Source organism: Loxodonta africana, chromosome 6 (assembly GCF_030014295.1).
Source record: "Loxodonta africana isolate mLoxAfr1 chromosome 6, mLoxAfr1.hap2, whole genome shotgun sequence".
Classification (NCBI taxonomy): domain Eukaryota; kingdom Metazoa; phylum Chordata; class Mammalia; order Proboscidea; family Elephantidae; genus Loxodonta; species Loxodonta africana.
The window spans coordinates 88,820,402-88,835,642 of record NC_087347.1 but is presented as its reverse complement, the minus strand read 5'-3'; the positions used below and the strand labels follow the sequence as shown (position 1 = coordinate 88,835,642).

At 42.2% G+C, this 15,241-nt stretch overlaps 1 protein-coding gene across 7 annotated transcripts in view; it reads left to right on the top strand.

The window, feature by feature from the left end:
* Nucleotides 1-14,692, top strand: part of PKP4 (plakophilin 4) — a 310,497-nt gene extending 295,805 nt beyond the window's left edge. For 4 of the 7 annotated variants that reach the window (XM_064287107.1, XM_023542929.2, XM_023542928.2 and 1 more), the window contains exons 17-22: nt 411-606; nt 4,027-4,111; nt 4,234-4,351; nt 7,039-7,167; nt 9,102-9,175; nt 10,892-14,692. In XM_064287107.1, the coding sequence (XP_064143177.1) occupies nt 411-606; nt 4,027-4,111; nt 4,234-4,351; nt 7,039-7,167; nt 9,102-9,175; nt 10,892-11,140 (851 nt within the window). In that variant the 3' untranslated portion in view covers nt 11,141-14,692. The remainder of the gene's footprint in view (nt 1-410; nt 607-4,026; nt 4,112-4,233; nt 4,352-7,038; nt 7,168-9,101; nt 9,176-10,891) is intronic. The other 3 variants (XM_023542930.2, XM_064287108.1, XM_023542932.2) reach the window with 3 other exon arrangements.
* The last annotated feature ends 549 nt before the right edge of the window (nt 14,693-15,241 follow it).

Genomic DNA, 15,241 nt, shown 5'->3' with positions numbered 1-15,241 from the left:
ATAAGTTTTAAAAAGCCTTAAGAGGAGTTTACGGTATTTGTGATGAGTAGGAATGCAGTAAAGATTAAAATGTAGTATAATTCCTTCTCAGTTATTGAAAATAGATGAGCTAAAGCAGCTTGACTGGCATGCCTAATTTTGTGCGCTGATGTACTTTTTCTCTCAGGGATTTACAGTACTCTTTTATAAACCAGCCGTTTCTTCAGGTGACATTGAAAAATGTTGACTTTCCCCTTAAAATTACAGTATTTGTCATTTTCCTCTTTGCTTTGTTTTTTTTTTTTTTCCTCCCCCTATTATTGTTTCTTTGGGGGCTTTATTTCTAAGAAACTGCACACTGTCAGAATCTTAAAACAACAACAAAAACCTAGTATCTTCTGAAAGCAGAATTTAATTTTCTGCATTGGCAGGTAAATACGCCATGCGAGACCTGGTCAACCGGCTTCCTGGTGGTAACGGCCCCAGCATCCTGTCTGACGAGACCATGGCAGCCATCTGCTGTGCTTTGCACGAGGTCACCAGCAAAAACATGGAGAACGCCAAAGCCCTGGCTGACTCAGGAGGGATAGAAAAGCTGGTGAACATAACCAAAGGCAGAGGAGACAGGTAAGTCTGCTGCAGGAGAGGCAGCGTACAACGACGCTTGTTCTGGGATGGTCCTGTGATAAGGGCCTATGTGGAGGCTGCATTTCATGCTGGAAAGGGTTTATTTCTACATTTCTTACAAGCTGGTAAGCTAAGCAGTCTCCATCAGTTTAAGCCTGTTATGCTAGGAGACACATTTTCTGGCATTGGCCCTTTTCTGGTTTTTAATTTATTACAACACCTACTCCTACACTGGTTTCGTCTCTAAAGCACATTAGTTTTTGGTGGTTTCATCATGCTGACCCTTGGAAGAACCAGAAGTGCCACCATGAGACAAATTTGGGGGGCACCATTTCCCTTGTGCCCTTGGCTCTGTTTCAGGCCCAGGGGTCTGTCCTGCAGGAACGTCTCCTCAAAGGCTCAGTTGTGGGTTGATGCCTCTGCCAGGCACCCAGGAAGCATTAAGATCACCACTCGGCACAGGGGCTACAGTTTGGCCTCAGGACACACCCTGGGCTTGGATCATACATGTTTCCTTGCTTCAGATGACACAGAATGGATGAGCAGCAGAGTAGGGATTAGAGAACTAGTGGCAAAACTAGAAGACTTTTTGTCATGGAGCTATAGCAATGACTGTAAATTTGCCTCAATATCAGATTAGAGAAAACTTCAAAGAAGTTGTAGATAGGGATGCTCTGTGCCTTCTCCAAAACCACAGGACAGCAGCCCCCCAGCCCATGGTAAAAGGACCCCTGTCTCCCTCTCCTTCCCCCTTACCCTCATTGATTCTTCTTCATGCCAGTGATTTCTAACTGATATATTATTTGCGTGTTTCTCTAGTGTCTGACTCCTGCCCCTAGAAGGTAAGCTCCCCCGGAGCAGGGACTTTGCCTGTTTTATTCATTGCTGTATCCCCAGCATCTAGAACAGTGCTTGGCCCATAATAGGAGCTCAGTAAATATTTAATTGGTGGAATGACAGGACAAGACCTCATGTTGTACCTCATCTAGTCATTTAGTTTATACTTTTTAAGGAATTTATAAAATATAATAATAATATAGCAAATACCTCTATTCTCACCCCCCAGAAACCACACTTATCAATATTTAGCCATATTTTCTTTAAGCCTTTTTTTTCTTATGTATGTGTGTATATATATATATATTTTGTTGTTGTTGTTAGTAACAAATGTACTCAATCTCCTTTTTATGTTCAAGGAGATAAGACATTACAGATAAAGCTAAGGTTCCATTCTACTAACTCTCCTTCCTGGCCTCCTCATTCCTCCCCTGAGGTAACTGTAATCACCTTAGGTGCTCTTAAATTTTTTTTTAAGTAGCCTTCATTGTTGAAAGGCGTAAGAAAAAACTGGAGAAATGCTGAACTAGTACTGTTACCACTGCGTATTGGAAAAAAAATACTACCCTTTCTAATTTTTTTTTTTTTAAATGAGATTCAGAAAGTTCTGGACCAAGTCAAATGATCTCTTGACTACACATACTGAACTCCCCTCATGATTCATTCACCAAGTATTTATTGCTTACCTGCTGTGTGCCAGGCACTGTTCTAGGTGCTGGGGTTGCAGCAGTGGGCAGATTACACAACAGTCCCCACCCTCAGGTATCTTGCATTCCATGGGAGAAATAGTGTACCAAATGAGTAAACAGCATGTGTAGCAGGTCAGATGGTGCTGACTGGTAGGGCAATAATAAAATCAGAGAAGGTGATAGGCCATGCATGGGTTAGGTGTGTGGGGTAGAGGGCATTGCAGTTTTAAACAGCATGGTCAGGGATGGAGATCATAGGTTTAAGGGAAGATGGGAAGAGAGAAATTGGAGATGAGAACACATAACTCTTTTGAGGAATGGTGCTACAGAGAGGAGCAGAGAACCATCCTTCTTTTCTCATAGTCAGGTTTTGGCTCATAGAATTTGTGTCTAAAAACATCTAGCCTTGTTCTTTGTATCCAGGAGTATACTTGGCATGCTCTTGCCTCATTGGTGTTATAGATGTCCTCGGAGCCAGGCATGGGGTCTGCTTTTCATGCCTCTATCCCAGCTGCCTAGCACTTGAAACAGGGAGATAAACATGAGTAGGAATGTCAGGATCCAGCAGAGAATGGAGTGGCTATAAGGTACGAGGGCCCCCCTCCCCAAAATCTACCCTACAGAGGCTGTCATGGATACCTTAAACTTCATCTGTAGTCATTTCTTGGTATTCATCTATTGCCTTGCTCTGTGGTTGTTTTCGAAAACATAAAATTTAGAAAGGCTGTGAGGGGATTGGTTTCACCTGATTTCTGCCCTTGACTAGCCAGGATCACATCACTGTGAAGAATGAGTCTTGGGTGTGAGGTGGGGGTGGAAGTGAATGCAGACGTGTCCACCACCAGACATGGAGACTGTGGAGCCCTGGAATTTGCCTGTGCTCGGCCCTCACTGATACCCTCAGAATCATCAGTGACCCATGCCCTGAGGCCTGGGGCAGAGGGGTGACTTACAGCCTGTGCTCCTCTCTTCCTTCCCCTATTTCCTGAGAGTTTATCTGGGAAGGGAAGGAGTAGAAGAGAAAATCAGATTTTAGATCAGGGTGGTGACAGTTGAACTCAAATTTTCAATATTGAAATGAATTCTGAAGATAAAGGTGTTCAGTTACCCTTGGGGCTGACTTCCCAAGCACTGGGCCATGAGTACGGCCCCAACCGTGGTTATCTGAAGGTCTTAGCTAAGGCTGGAAGCCGAAGCTCCCTCTTTGCTCGCTGGTGAGGCCATTAATTGAGAACAACCCCCAAGGTAAAACACAGCGACTGTGGTCAACAATGCTTAAACAGCACCAGGGCACTAGAGTCCACTCCATAAAAGTTCAGCAACGTGTCTTCAGAGAGGGGAAGTCAATAACTGGCCGTATTTCCAAGTCAGACATTAGAGCACATATGTCCATTTGTCACTGTAGAGGTATAAATGATAAAAAGGCATTGATGGTGTTTGTGAGAAGGCCTGAAAATGGGGGAGGGGGGCCCTCATATTAAATTAACTTGAGAGTGTCTCAGAGCTCAGGATGTGAAGTCATGTTCGCATTAACTGCAGAGCCCCAGTGCAGACAGCAGCCCTTGGTAGAGATATATGAGGGGCAGGCTGAAAGTTGACACCTGAGAGAAGTCCTCAGCTTATGAGGGCCATGGGCTTACCTCAACCACAGCTTCTCACCACAGAGCTGACTGCCTGATAGCCTTGCTTTTGTTCTTGCCACCTCTGGCCAGCCCTGAACATGATTGACTCCCAGTTACACCTCATTCCTTGGTGATGTTTTCTAGCAGCAGCCCGCCGTGCCCTCTGGTCCTTAGAAAGATGGCCTTTGGCTACTGGTTTGCAGCCTGATTCTCCTCAAGTGGAGTCTGAGGCTGTGCTGCTCCCGTTCATTGCATTCCTGCTCTCTCCTTAGGTCGTCTCTGAAAGTGGTGAAAGCAGCAGCCCAGGTCTTGAATACATTATGGCAATATCGGGACCTCCGGAGCATTTATAAAAAGGTAACGTACAAGAATAGCTCTGGCATAATTAGCATTCATCGGAGCACACATTCATAATCATTTTTTGTAATGAAATGTCATCATTCATTTTGAGAGATCCCTTTTCTCTTTTAACTCCATAGGATGGGTGGAACCAGAACCATTTTATTACACCTGTGTCAACATTAGAACGAGACAGATTCAAATCACATCCTTCTTTGTCTACCACCAACCAACAGATGTCACCCATCATTCAGTCAGGTCAGTGGGTAAACATCACTCTCCTATGAGAACGTTTGTGTGACAGAACATTGTTTCTCAACCAGAGAAGACTGAACATAAGCTGATTAAGCCTGGCACCTCCAAACACTGAGGAGGAGAATTTGCTCATCGAGCTGAAAGCCTTCTTTGGAAATTACAAGCTATTGTACACAACAAACCCACTTTCCTCTTTCTATCTTAAAAGTCTGTACCACCAGCTAGAGGGAATAAGGGAGCCCTGGTAGCACAGTGATTAAGAGCTCGGCTGTTAACCAAAAGGTTGGCAGTTCAAATCCACCAGCCGCTTCTTGAAAACTCTGGGGCAGTTCTCCTCTGTCCTATACGGTCACTATGAGTTGGAATCTAGTCCGCGGCAGTGGGTTTGGTTTTTTGGTTTTAGAGGGCATAAGAGTATCCCGGGGCCCTCGCCCTGAGGTGCAGCTTCACTAGGTTTCAGGAGAGGCCCAGAAATCTGTATTGAACAGGTTGGATAGGTGATCTGGATGCAGGCGAGTGGAGGACACGCTGGGTTATTCATGAGAATGACTTCCCTGTCTGCCTGTTGGCCATAAGTTTAGAATTTCCTCTAAAGTGATGTTTTTCAGTTTTCCTGGTGAAAACTCTTAGAAACAAGGTTTTTGAGACACTATCTTTAGACTCACAACATGGGAGAACAATCCATGATCTCTGTGCACCCTCCTTATCAATTAAACCTTTGTGCCCTGGCTACGTTCCAGATCTCCAGAGCCCCCAGCTAATGGGAACAGGCCTTAGGGATGGGTTTGTAGAGATTCCCTTTGATTTTAAGCTGGGAATCTTGGCCATCACTTTATTTAATAACTTGTTGGTGGAAAGAAAGAAATGAGTTTTGAGACCTAAATTCTTTTACACAAAAGGATAAATTGCTACTATGCCAAGACTATCCTGTAAGTTTAATTCTTAACTGAAACGAAACAAGAAAAGTAATAAATACCTTAAATTTATTTGGCTTTAAACCACCCATCCTGACATATAAATATTATCTGTTGTATCCAACTGTGCTGCAGCTGGCAGTCTTATTTCTCATCTGGACAAATGTAGCCAAAAAGACTAATATATGACTGGTGTTTTTTGCCACATAATTGAATGTCTTCACTTGTTCTAGGAATTTTTAAAAATTATCTGTGACTGCTGTGTATGGTGTATATTTATATCTTAGTTTTTAAACTGGGAGTTGTTTTCATCAAAGAGACCTGTCCATGTTTTTTAACATCCTTGCTGGGCTCCCAGGGGTACCCTAAGGCTGTCTTCTTTTCTAAAAGTGCTCCAAAGCCTTTAGGGAATCAGGACTAGGGACGCCAGGGGAAACAAGGTGATTCAGCTGCTTAACAGAAGGCACATGTACAGGCAAAAGAATAATTTCAGACAGATTAGCACATAGTTACTGAGCAATGAACTTGTTTTGAGCACCTTATAAATGTTCACACTGAACAGTGCTGACCAGCCTCTGTCCAAGTTCCTAGATGCCTTTTTGAATTTCCTCCAGAAGTAGGGTGTATTTTTACTCTTGTGTCTCCAGTGATTCTAGACTGATTCATCCCTTCAGCACGAGGGTGGGATCTGCTAGCGGGCATGCCTGGTGTCTTCCTAGTGTGATTATGGAAGGCAGGCAGGTGTGTTCTCTGTCCTGCCGCCTTTTAGAATGTAAATAAGGTGAGCAGTGCATGGACACTGCCCAGGCATGCTCACCCGTGTTTAACACGGAGCAGCCCTGTGTCGAGTGAAGTGACTTGTAAAGACAAATATTTCAAATTTGTCTTTCTCTGAAAGCATCAGTGTGTGCAAAACGACCGGTGCCAAAGTTTGGAGGCCACTACTTTCAAGCGTATCAAGTGAGTAAGTGGCCATTCTTATTTACAGTTAATTTTAGTGCAAGCAAGATGACTTTTTAATTAGGAAAAAAAAAAGTGAAATGTTTGTTTTCCCTCTGTGCCAGAATTTCCAAAAGGAAACCCATGGATAGATACGTTACCATTAGTTGTTTACCTCAGGCTGGGATAAAAAAGCTCCTGGGTCTTTGTGAAGGCTGGGGCTTCTCAGCTCTGTGAGCTTCTTGATGAGCCAGGCTTACTGGGTTTACATAATTTCCCTGACAGCTGATCACCATAAAAAGAATTATAAATTTTATGTGCTGGATACTCTTATTCAAACACATTGAGAGATGCAGATATTTTTTTAAAATAATTAGACATGCCGTAAAACAGCTATTTAGAAGAGTTATACATAGCAGATAATGTATTATTTTAGAAGAACAGAACTGAGATCATAAAATAGCAAATATAACTCTTGCATGGCTAGTAAGTTATTATCCCTCACTTGGTTTCCAATGCCTAACCAGTCACTGGATGCACTGTTTGGCAACCTGCATGATTTCTGCAAACCCTGCTCTCACTGGGCAGCTTGTACTTTAGACAGGAGCAAGCTCAGGCACTGACTTCACTGATTCTCACAGTGGCCGACAGGGCACGTTCAGGGTGCTCGGGGCTGCTGCTCTTCAGCTCTAAGAGCTGATCTTCAGCACCAGCTGCTGTGGCATTTCTAATTACTGATCTTTGTTTTTCCGGAGAGGATTTTCCAGAGACATTGACCATCTGATTTCTTTTTCTTCTCGTTTCTCTCTCTCCCTCCTCCCTTTGCCTCTCCCTCAGTTGGCAGCACCTCTTCCTCACCAGCACTGTTAGGAATCAGAGACCCTCGCTCTGAATACGATAGGACCCAGCCACCTATGCAGTATTACAATAGTCAAGGAGATGCCACACATAAAGGCCTGTACCCTGGTAAGACGCCAGTTGGGTGTATCATACAGTATCTGCAAACACCGCATGTGTCCAGGCACTGGCCCAATAGCCTGGGAAGTAGCCCATACCTGTATTGAAACAGTCTCCCAGCAGCCAACCATGTTCCAGTCTCACCATTTCCTCTGTTGGGGCTTTTCCAAGTGATGTAGTGGTATGGTGGGTCACAAATAAAAAGAGGGCTGTATCCAAATGAGAGAGAATCCCTGGGTTGTGCAAACGGTTAACTCACTTGCCTGCCAAATGAAATGTTGGAGGTTCAAGTTTACCCAGAGTCACCTCAGAAGAAAGGCCTGGCGATCTACTTCCCAGAAAATCCACCATTGAAAACCTCATGGAGCACAGTTCTACTGTGACACACACAGGTCACCATGAGTCAGAATCGACTTCACGGGCAACTGGTTATCCAAATGAGAAATGAGTTCAGACTGCCCGGCTGTACAGTCCCTTTGCTTCTGCTCCCTCCCTGATGGGGCAGCCTCTCTGTTTTCCACATATATCTGAACGCTGACTCTCTGGCTTTGCAGGGGCTACATCTCCTAGACTGGCTTATTTCTTAAATGCAAACCTGAGAATGGAGATCAATTCCATTTATATTTTTCATGGAAAAGAGTTTGAATGAATAGCAAAATATATGTGTTTCTCCTCATACTGATTTTTTTTAAAAGAATAACAGAAATAATATTGCATACTATTAATACTTCTATGTCCTATTCATAAATTTGTGCATATAGTTTATTTAAAGGATGCTAGTTTTGTTTTTTTTTTAGCCTGAAGGGTTACCAAGATTCGTTATTGTCTCCATTCTCAACTATCTTACAAATTATAACTACGCTAGAGGCTTACATAAGACAGTGCGAGCTACCATTTTAAAAAAGTACTCTTTTTTCCAAAAAATCTATTTATTAAAAAGAAAGAAATAAAAGATGGTGGCAGTTTAACTACTGCTGAGGGAGCATTCTCAGTTGTGCTGTTGTCTTTGAAATTGTGATTTCACAGGACTGTTTACTAATCGACTATTGTTACTATGGCAATTAATAGCTCAGAAAATTGCAGAGGCTACATTTCAAACACCAAGCTCTTTGCAAAGGAAATGCGCATACCAGCGTGCTGTTGTTGCTTCCGACTTGCAGCAGTCTGCTTTATTTTAAAGAGTGCCTCTTCAGCCTGCTTGCCCTTCTGTATCCTCTTTGCTTGCTTCAATAAACTAATTTGCCTCAAGAATGTTTCATTTTCCTCATTAAAAATATAAAACTCTCTGTTAGCTTTAATAGAAGGGTAACCAGTGTCATCATTAGATCAGAAATCTACTGTGGACTCTTGAAGACACTGATCTTATTACCAAGTTCTTTTTGTTTAATATGTAGTTCAGTATGGCAGCCACAAGGCTGTGCCTCCATGTGGCCCAATTGCTATGAACATGCCTGTGCGGCTCTTCCCTGACCTGGAGTTTTGAATCAAGGCTATTCTGAAGGATAGTGTATTTCCTAATCCTGTTTGCCATCTTCTCTCTTACCCAGTGCTCTAGCTTAGACGCTGGAAAAGTGGTGTTCCTCAGCTCAAGGAGAAGTGCTGTGCTGGTGTTCCCAGCCAGCCCGAGAAATCCTCAGGGAGCAGTTTGTGATAAAAATCACAAGTCAAGGTGTGAACAGCTCTACACAATAATCAAGGCTAAGAAAGAACCCCTTTTTGTGAAATACACACTGCTTATTTTTGGCATTTTCACTAGCCCCTAATTGCGCTGAAGTAAGCAGCAGCCAGACTAGAACAGGGAAGCCAGGCTGCCGACCCCGGTCTGTAGTCATGCCGGAAGACAGGCGCCTTCAGGTACTCACCGCCCCAGCGCAGGCACCACACAGCTTAATGGACCAGAGTTATGAGCACACGTTTTAATTTCATAAAATATTTTCTTACAGGCTCCAGCAAACCTTCACCAATTTACATCAGTTCCTATTCCTCACCAGCAAGAGAACAAAATAGACGGCTACAGGTGAATTTGCAATATCATTTTACAGAAGGGCTATTAGCAGGGATGAGCAGCGTGAGGGGTCCGCGCCAGTTGACTTGCCAGCGCTAAGCCAACACGGCAGGGCGCAGAAGCTTTCCCAGGGGATCTTTGCTCCTCGGAAACTCACCTGTGGGTTAAGCAAATCACTTCCAAAGTAGCCTGATGTTCTTGAATGTCTCAATCAGTGCTGCTGAGACCACCATTGCCAATGAGGGGAAAGACCTAAGAAATCTTTAAGTCATATTCTTTGCCCAACAATTCCCTTTCCGGCACTTTTTTTTTTCTGTTAAAATCTGAAATTTCTCCCATCCTTTCTGTAGGTAGTGGGTAAGCACACTTCATTCTCTCATCTCCTTGTTCTCTTTTTTTGGACACCTCATTCTCCATCTTCACGACTCCCTCCCTGCCCAACCCTTAATGATTTAAAAACATTGAGTCCACAGCCAGGTCTCTGTTAGTCCCAGAGGTCAAGGGAGACTCAACCCTTACCACAACGGACCCGACTTTCTATCCGAATGGGAACTGGTGGCTGCAATAACACACTCAAATCTCTGCTTCTGTGGGGGGCCTAGAATCAGCTTCAGGTCCTTCCTAATCCTGTGGTGGGTTATGACATCTACCTTGGTCACTTTCCAGTAACATGTGAGCGATAAGGATTTCCCAAAGTAAGGTTGTATCCTGTCCTTCAAATAGGATATTCTAAGACCTCCCTCCATTTTATCTTCTTTTCTCTGTAAATGGAAAAAAAAATAATTTCCCAAGTTACTCATAATTAATACTATGGTTTTTTTAGTAGGGACAAATAACCTTAGAATCACAACTCTAACATAAATTAAAAAGAGTTTCGAACTGAAATTTTGATGATATTAGACTGCGTTTAGTTGTAGAATATGGTGTTGATTCCTATGTGGTAACTTTGTTACATTTTACTAAGTAGGAAAGCTTGGGGCTTGGTCAAGAGGAAAGAAAAACAAAGGAACCGTGACAATTTTCCTCCAAATATATTTGAAGAAACTAATGTGATGCCAAAGATAAGACAGCGCAAAAGGAAATGGATTGGTGGTGGGGTAGGGCCCCCTGTGTGAATGCACACATAAGCTTCCTCACGGACATACTTATGAGCCCTGGCTAGAGAAGCCTTTTCCTCTAGGAAAAGGTCTCTTTTAGTCCCAGAGGTCAAGTCTAAGATTGTATCTCTTCACACATCTCTTCTAATTTTGCTGCTGTCTCAAGATTGCTTATTCCTTTAATATCACAATTTACAGCAGAGCTTCCAGAGTGTGCCTGTTGTTCACCAGACAACATATTTCTTGTAATGGTTGCCCTGTGTCAAAGCAAAACTCAGGCCCATCATCTCACTGGTAAGAGTCCTCTTCTGCAGCACAGAGCCGGCTCCAGTAAGGATGGAAGGTACCACCAGGGGCCACCTGCCATCAAGGTGTTGGGCTCTCCTGAGGCACCAACTTCTCCAGAGGCCTTAGCTCAGGACTTCATCAAACTTAGACAGCCCACCTGTAAAGGAGCAGTTTAAAATCCTTACAGTCCACCGGTAAATCACCAGAAACAACTTTTAACCATAAGTTCATAAATATTGAATCTTGTTTTAAAAATATGGATCAGGAAGCCCACATTTATTTTCCTTAAACTCATGTTTCAGAAGATTGCTTTCATTTATTTGGTTTTTCATTTTGTCAACAGCATCAACAGCTGTACTATACTCAAGATGACTCCAACAGAAAGAACTTTGATGCATACAGATTATATTTGCAGTCTCCTCATAGCTATGAAGATCCTTATTTTGACGACCGAGTTCACTTTCCAGCTTCTACTGATTACTCAACACAGTATGGACTGAAATCCACCACAAATTACGTAGACTTTTATTCCACTAAACAGCCTTCTTACAGAGCAGAACAGTACCCAGGGTCCCCTGACTCCTGGGTGTAGCATCAAGATGCTCGGTAGAAGAACTCTTTCTTTCTAACCTTGTTTGGACTGAGGTGAAAAGTTCGTCTTGCTGATTCGATGGTGAAATGTGAAAGTGAAATGGAAGGAACGAGTGAAGAGCATATATATTTTTTTCTTTTTTGAGGAATTATCAGGGAAGTAAGGAAACCTTTGGAAGAGAGGACTTTCTAAACTCTATTTAGGTGTTAGGTCTAATTATTTGTAGAGTCTGTAGTCTGGTGAAGGTGTGGGCAATGTGATGAGAGGCTTGAGAAATGGGTGAAATGAGATGGGGAATGTGTAGGTCAAATCAAATTGAAGATGATTTTTTTAATGTGAATAAAGTTATGTTCTGATAGTTTGTACAGAAGAATTAAATGGATGCCCTTCATGTTTTATTGCTATTACTAAATGTCAAGATTGTATGCTATTATGTCTTGTAAATTTATTTTGTTGGTGTAAATATGGAAATGCCACATTGGTTAAGTGCCATCATTTGTAATGCAGTGTGTCATTTGAAAAGAGATTTGAAGAAACAGCTTATAAAACAATGGGAAACTCAAGGAACTGTTAGCAATTAAAAGCAAACTGCAACATCCTTTGTTTTCAAAATGAATAGTGTACTTTTGAAGCACAAAGTCCAGTCTGGTATAGCAACGCCACGCCCATTCCCTGCCTCTTTCATAGGACACTTCACTGCCATTTTCTATGCACATAGAAGAAAAATAAATGTGGAAATTTCATCCTTGGATATTTGTTCCCTGTTCTTTTTTTATTTTCTGTATGTAACATGGAAAAGCAGATTTAATAAATGTGAATCTAGTTGCATGTTGTAAACAACTTAAATATATCCACCTATTTTAGGTGTTGCCTAGTTTTGTATAGTTAATACACTTTGAGAGATGGGCCATACCACAGACTGGAGCTATGAACTTTCCTCCTCTTTATCTAAGTGTTTTTATTTCTGAGGAAGGGTCTGTTTTGGATCTAATGTACTCTACAGTTTATCATGTTTTTTTTCAGACTGTATATTTAACACTACTTTTCACATAACAGAAATTACATCTGGCACCCTAGGCCTGACTAAACTAGCAGAGGCTCCTTTGGCATCATTTTTAATAAGAACTCACTATCAACATAAAGAACAGTGGTTGAGATTGCTTTGGTTGCTACCAATGTAATAAACCCCAACAAACTCTAAATACTTATCCTGCTGAGTAATTTCATGAGATATAGTAATCCCTGAAGTAGGGATGGGGTAACGGAAGCGCCAGAGATGGAAGGTGAGGATTCCAGTAATACTGAGCAGCATTACTTGTTAGTTTTTCTCCATCTGTGGAAACAATGAGGAGCACCAGCTCCAGGAGACCCAAAGTCTGAGTTCCTCCAGGTCTTGCAGTTTCCCCCAGTAAAGCCCCAGCTCCTGGATCTTGCACAGAAACCTAGGAAACAACTCATGTGGCAAATCAAACCCAAAAGTGTTGACATGGCACAGTCTATTCTATAATCATGATACAAATCATAGATTAAGCATTTGTACTTAATGTTTGTGAGTATTTGGAAAGAAACCCAAGGGAAAATTGCTCTTCCTCGCTGAGTGGGTTACAACCCATAGATTGGGATCCAACATGAAATGGAAATACATGTTCAAGCAGGAAGGAGGGGAAACAATTAGGTGCAGGTTTTCTGAAATGACACTCAAATCAGCTCACAAAGTCAGACTACAGCTTCCAGAGCCCTGCCTCCTCATACAGTCTACAGAGTTCGGGAAACAGCCCATGTTAGAGAGCTGAAGTTGCTGGATTTTCCCCAGGAACTGGCATCAGGACTTTTAAAATGTCTGGTATCTATTTGGGCTTTGAGTCTCTGCCTTCCCTGAACCTGAAATTTTCATATCTGGGTTGAAGCTGAAAGCCCTCATTCAGGAAAACAGGGGAGTCTGGGGCTGGTCTGAGCTGATTGACAGCAACTGACTGTTGCCTTTAGTGACCCCAGTAGTCTTTACGGTAGCTCAGTGGGCCCAGGTCCCCCACTGTGACAGGAAATACTTCAACAACTGACCCAAATTTGGATTGGAAAGAACTCTGCACTTGGGCCTCCAGACAGACATCCTAATGGGGCCAGAAAGAGAACTATGGATGAGGAAAGGGCAGAAGATCGATGCCCTTTAAGGACCCTCCCTTGAAACTGAGCAAAGAAACTTCAGACGGAGCCTGAATGAAACAAAACTGCATCGTGGATCAAAAATTGGCCCATTCTCCAGGGTGTAGGAATAAACAAGCTCTGCTAAAACAAAGCCCTATTGCCACCAAGTAGCATGCAGAATTCAGCCCAAAGAAGAGGTCTATGGTTCTGCTCAGTCAGGGGACAGCCTATTTCAACCTCTTCCAGAGGATCAGGGCTGAACTGAACCAATGTCAGCTAGACATCAGGCTAGAATCATTTGGGGAGCTTTCACAAATACTAATGCTGGGCCCCACCCTGACCGATCAAAATCTCAGGATGGGATCCAGTGATCGGAATGTGCGGTCAAGGTGAGAACCACTCAGCCACATACCCTTCTCCCTCACTACCTCTCTGTCCTGTAACCTGAAAAGTTAGTAGTTGGAGCTGGGGGAAGAAGAGGGTGTTTGCCTGAGAATGACAGATTTGAAATGTTATAGTTGAGATCTTAAGTCTTAAAATGTTATAATTGAGTCAGAGATGTGAGGTTTTCTTTTTGCCATGGTACGTTTTTTGCCTGTGCACACTTTTTTTAAGTTACATTCTTTGAAGATCATGGACATGTCATGAATATCAAAAATGGTGCTTTCACACTCATACAACTCTTCCAGTGATTAATCCTTGGCCAGTGTTGGTTGTCAGCATTATTGCTGATTTTTAGACTGAAATATCAGGATTTCATTGAGCACTCACTACGTGCTAAGAATATGACATGCATTATCATTTAACTTTCATGGCAAAGCCATGAAATCTGTGCAAATATCCTGAAGCAAACTCAGGAGGGTAACTTGCCGAAGATCACACAATGAGTGGCAGGGGAAGGTTAGCACTAGTCTACCTAACCACAGTGCCAGGGTTCTTAAAATTCAGCAATTTGAGCTCCAACTGAATTATTGCTTACTGAAAATTTTCCATAATTGACTTCAATTTGCTAGAGGAAATTATCAGTACTCTAAAGGAACCAAAAAACCTTTGCCATCAAGGAGGACTGCCCCATATGGTTTCCAAGGCTGTAATCTTTACTGAAGCAAACTGTCCCATCTTTCTTCTGCGGAGCAGTTGGTGGGTTTAAACTGCTGACCTTTTAGTTAGCACCTGAGTGCTTAACCACTGAGTCACCAGGGCACCTTCCTGTAAATAAAAAACTACAATTATTTGCCATATAATAACCATAAAAGTGAACATTTAACTATTTAAAAAAATGAATCCTGCCCATTCTAGTGTGTGATGAGTTGGGCTGAGAACTCACCCTAAAAGTACCTTGTGAGCCATACCTATTAATATAGGCCAAGTTGTCTCTAGACAACCCTCTCATTCTGGGGCCTCAGTAATACATTTGCGGGAATGCTTATCTTAATCTATTAGATAGTGGTTTTATTTCCATGATCAAACCAGATTACAAGGAAAAGACATTTGAAATTTTGGGCATTGCTGTTCATGTACTAGATTTTTTTTTTTAATTGATTATGACAGCATTATTCATAATAGTCAAAAATTAGAATGGCCCACATTGCCAACAGGAGACTAGATTGTGGTATGTTGATGTAACGGAATACTAAAATAAAAAAAGTTACTGTTGAATCATTTCCAACTCATAGCAACCGCATGTGTGTCAGAGTAGAACTGTGGTGATGGAAATCAGAACTGTGCATCCAAGAAGATAAAATACTTAGGAATAAATCTAACCAGGGACATAAAAGACCTATACAAAGAAAACTACAAAATATGACTGCAAGAAACCAATGGAGACCTACATAAGTGGAAAACATACCATGCTCATGGATAGGAAGACTCAACAGTGTGAAAATGTAAATACTACTCAAATCGATCTACAGATACAGTGCAATCTTGATCTAAATTCCAACAGCATTCTTGAAT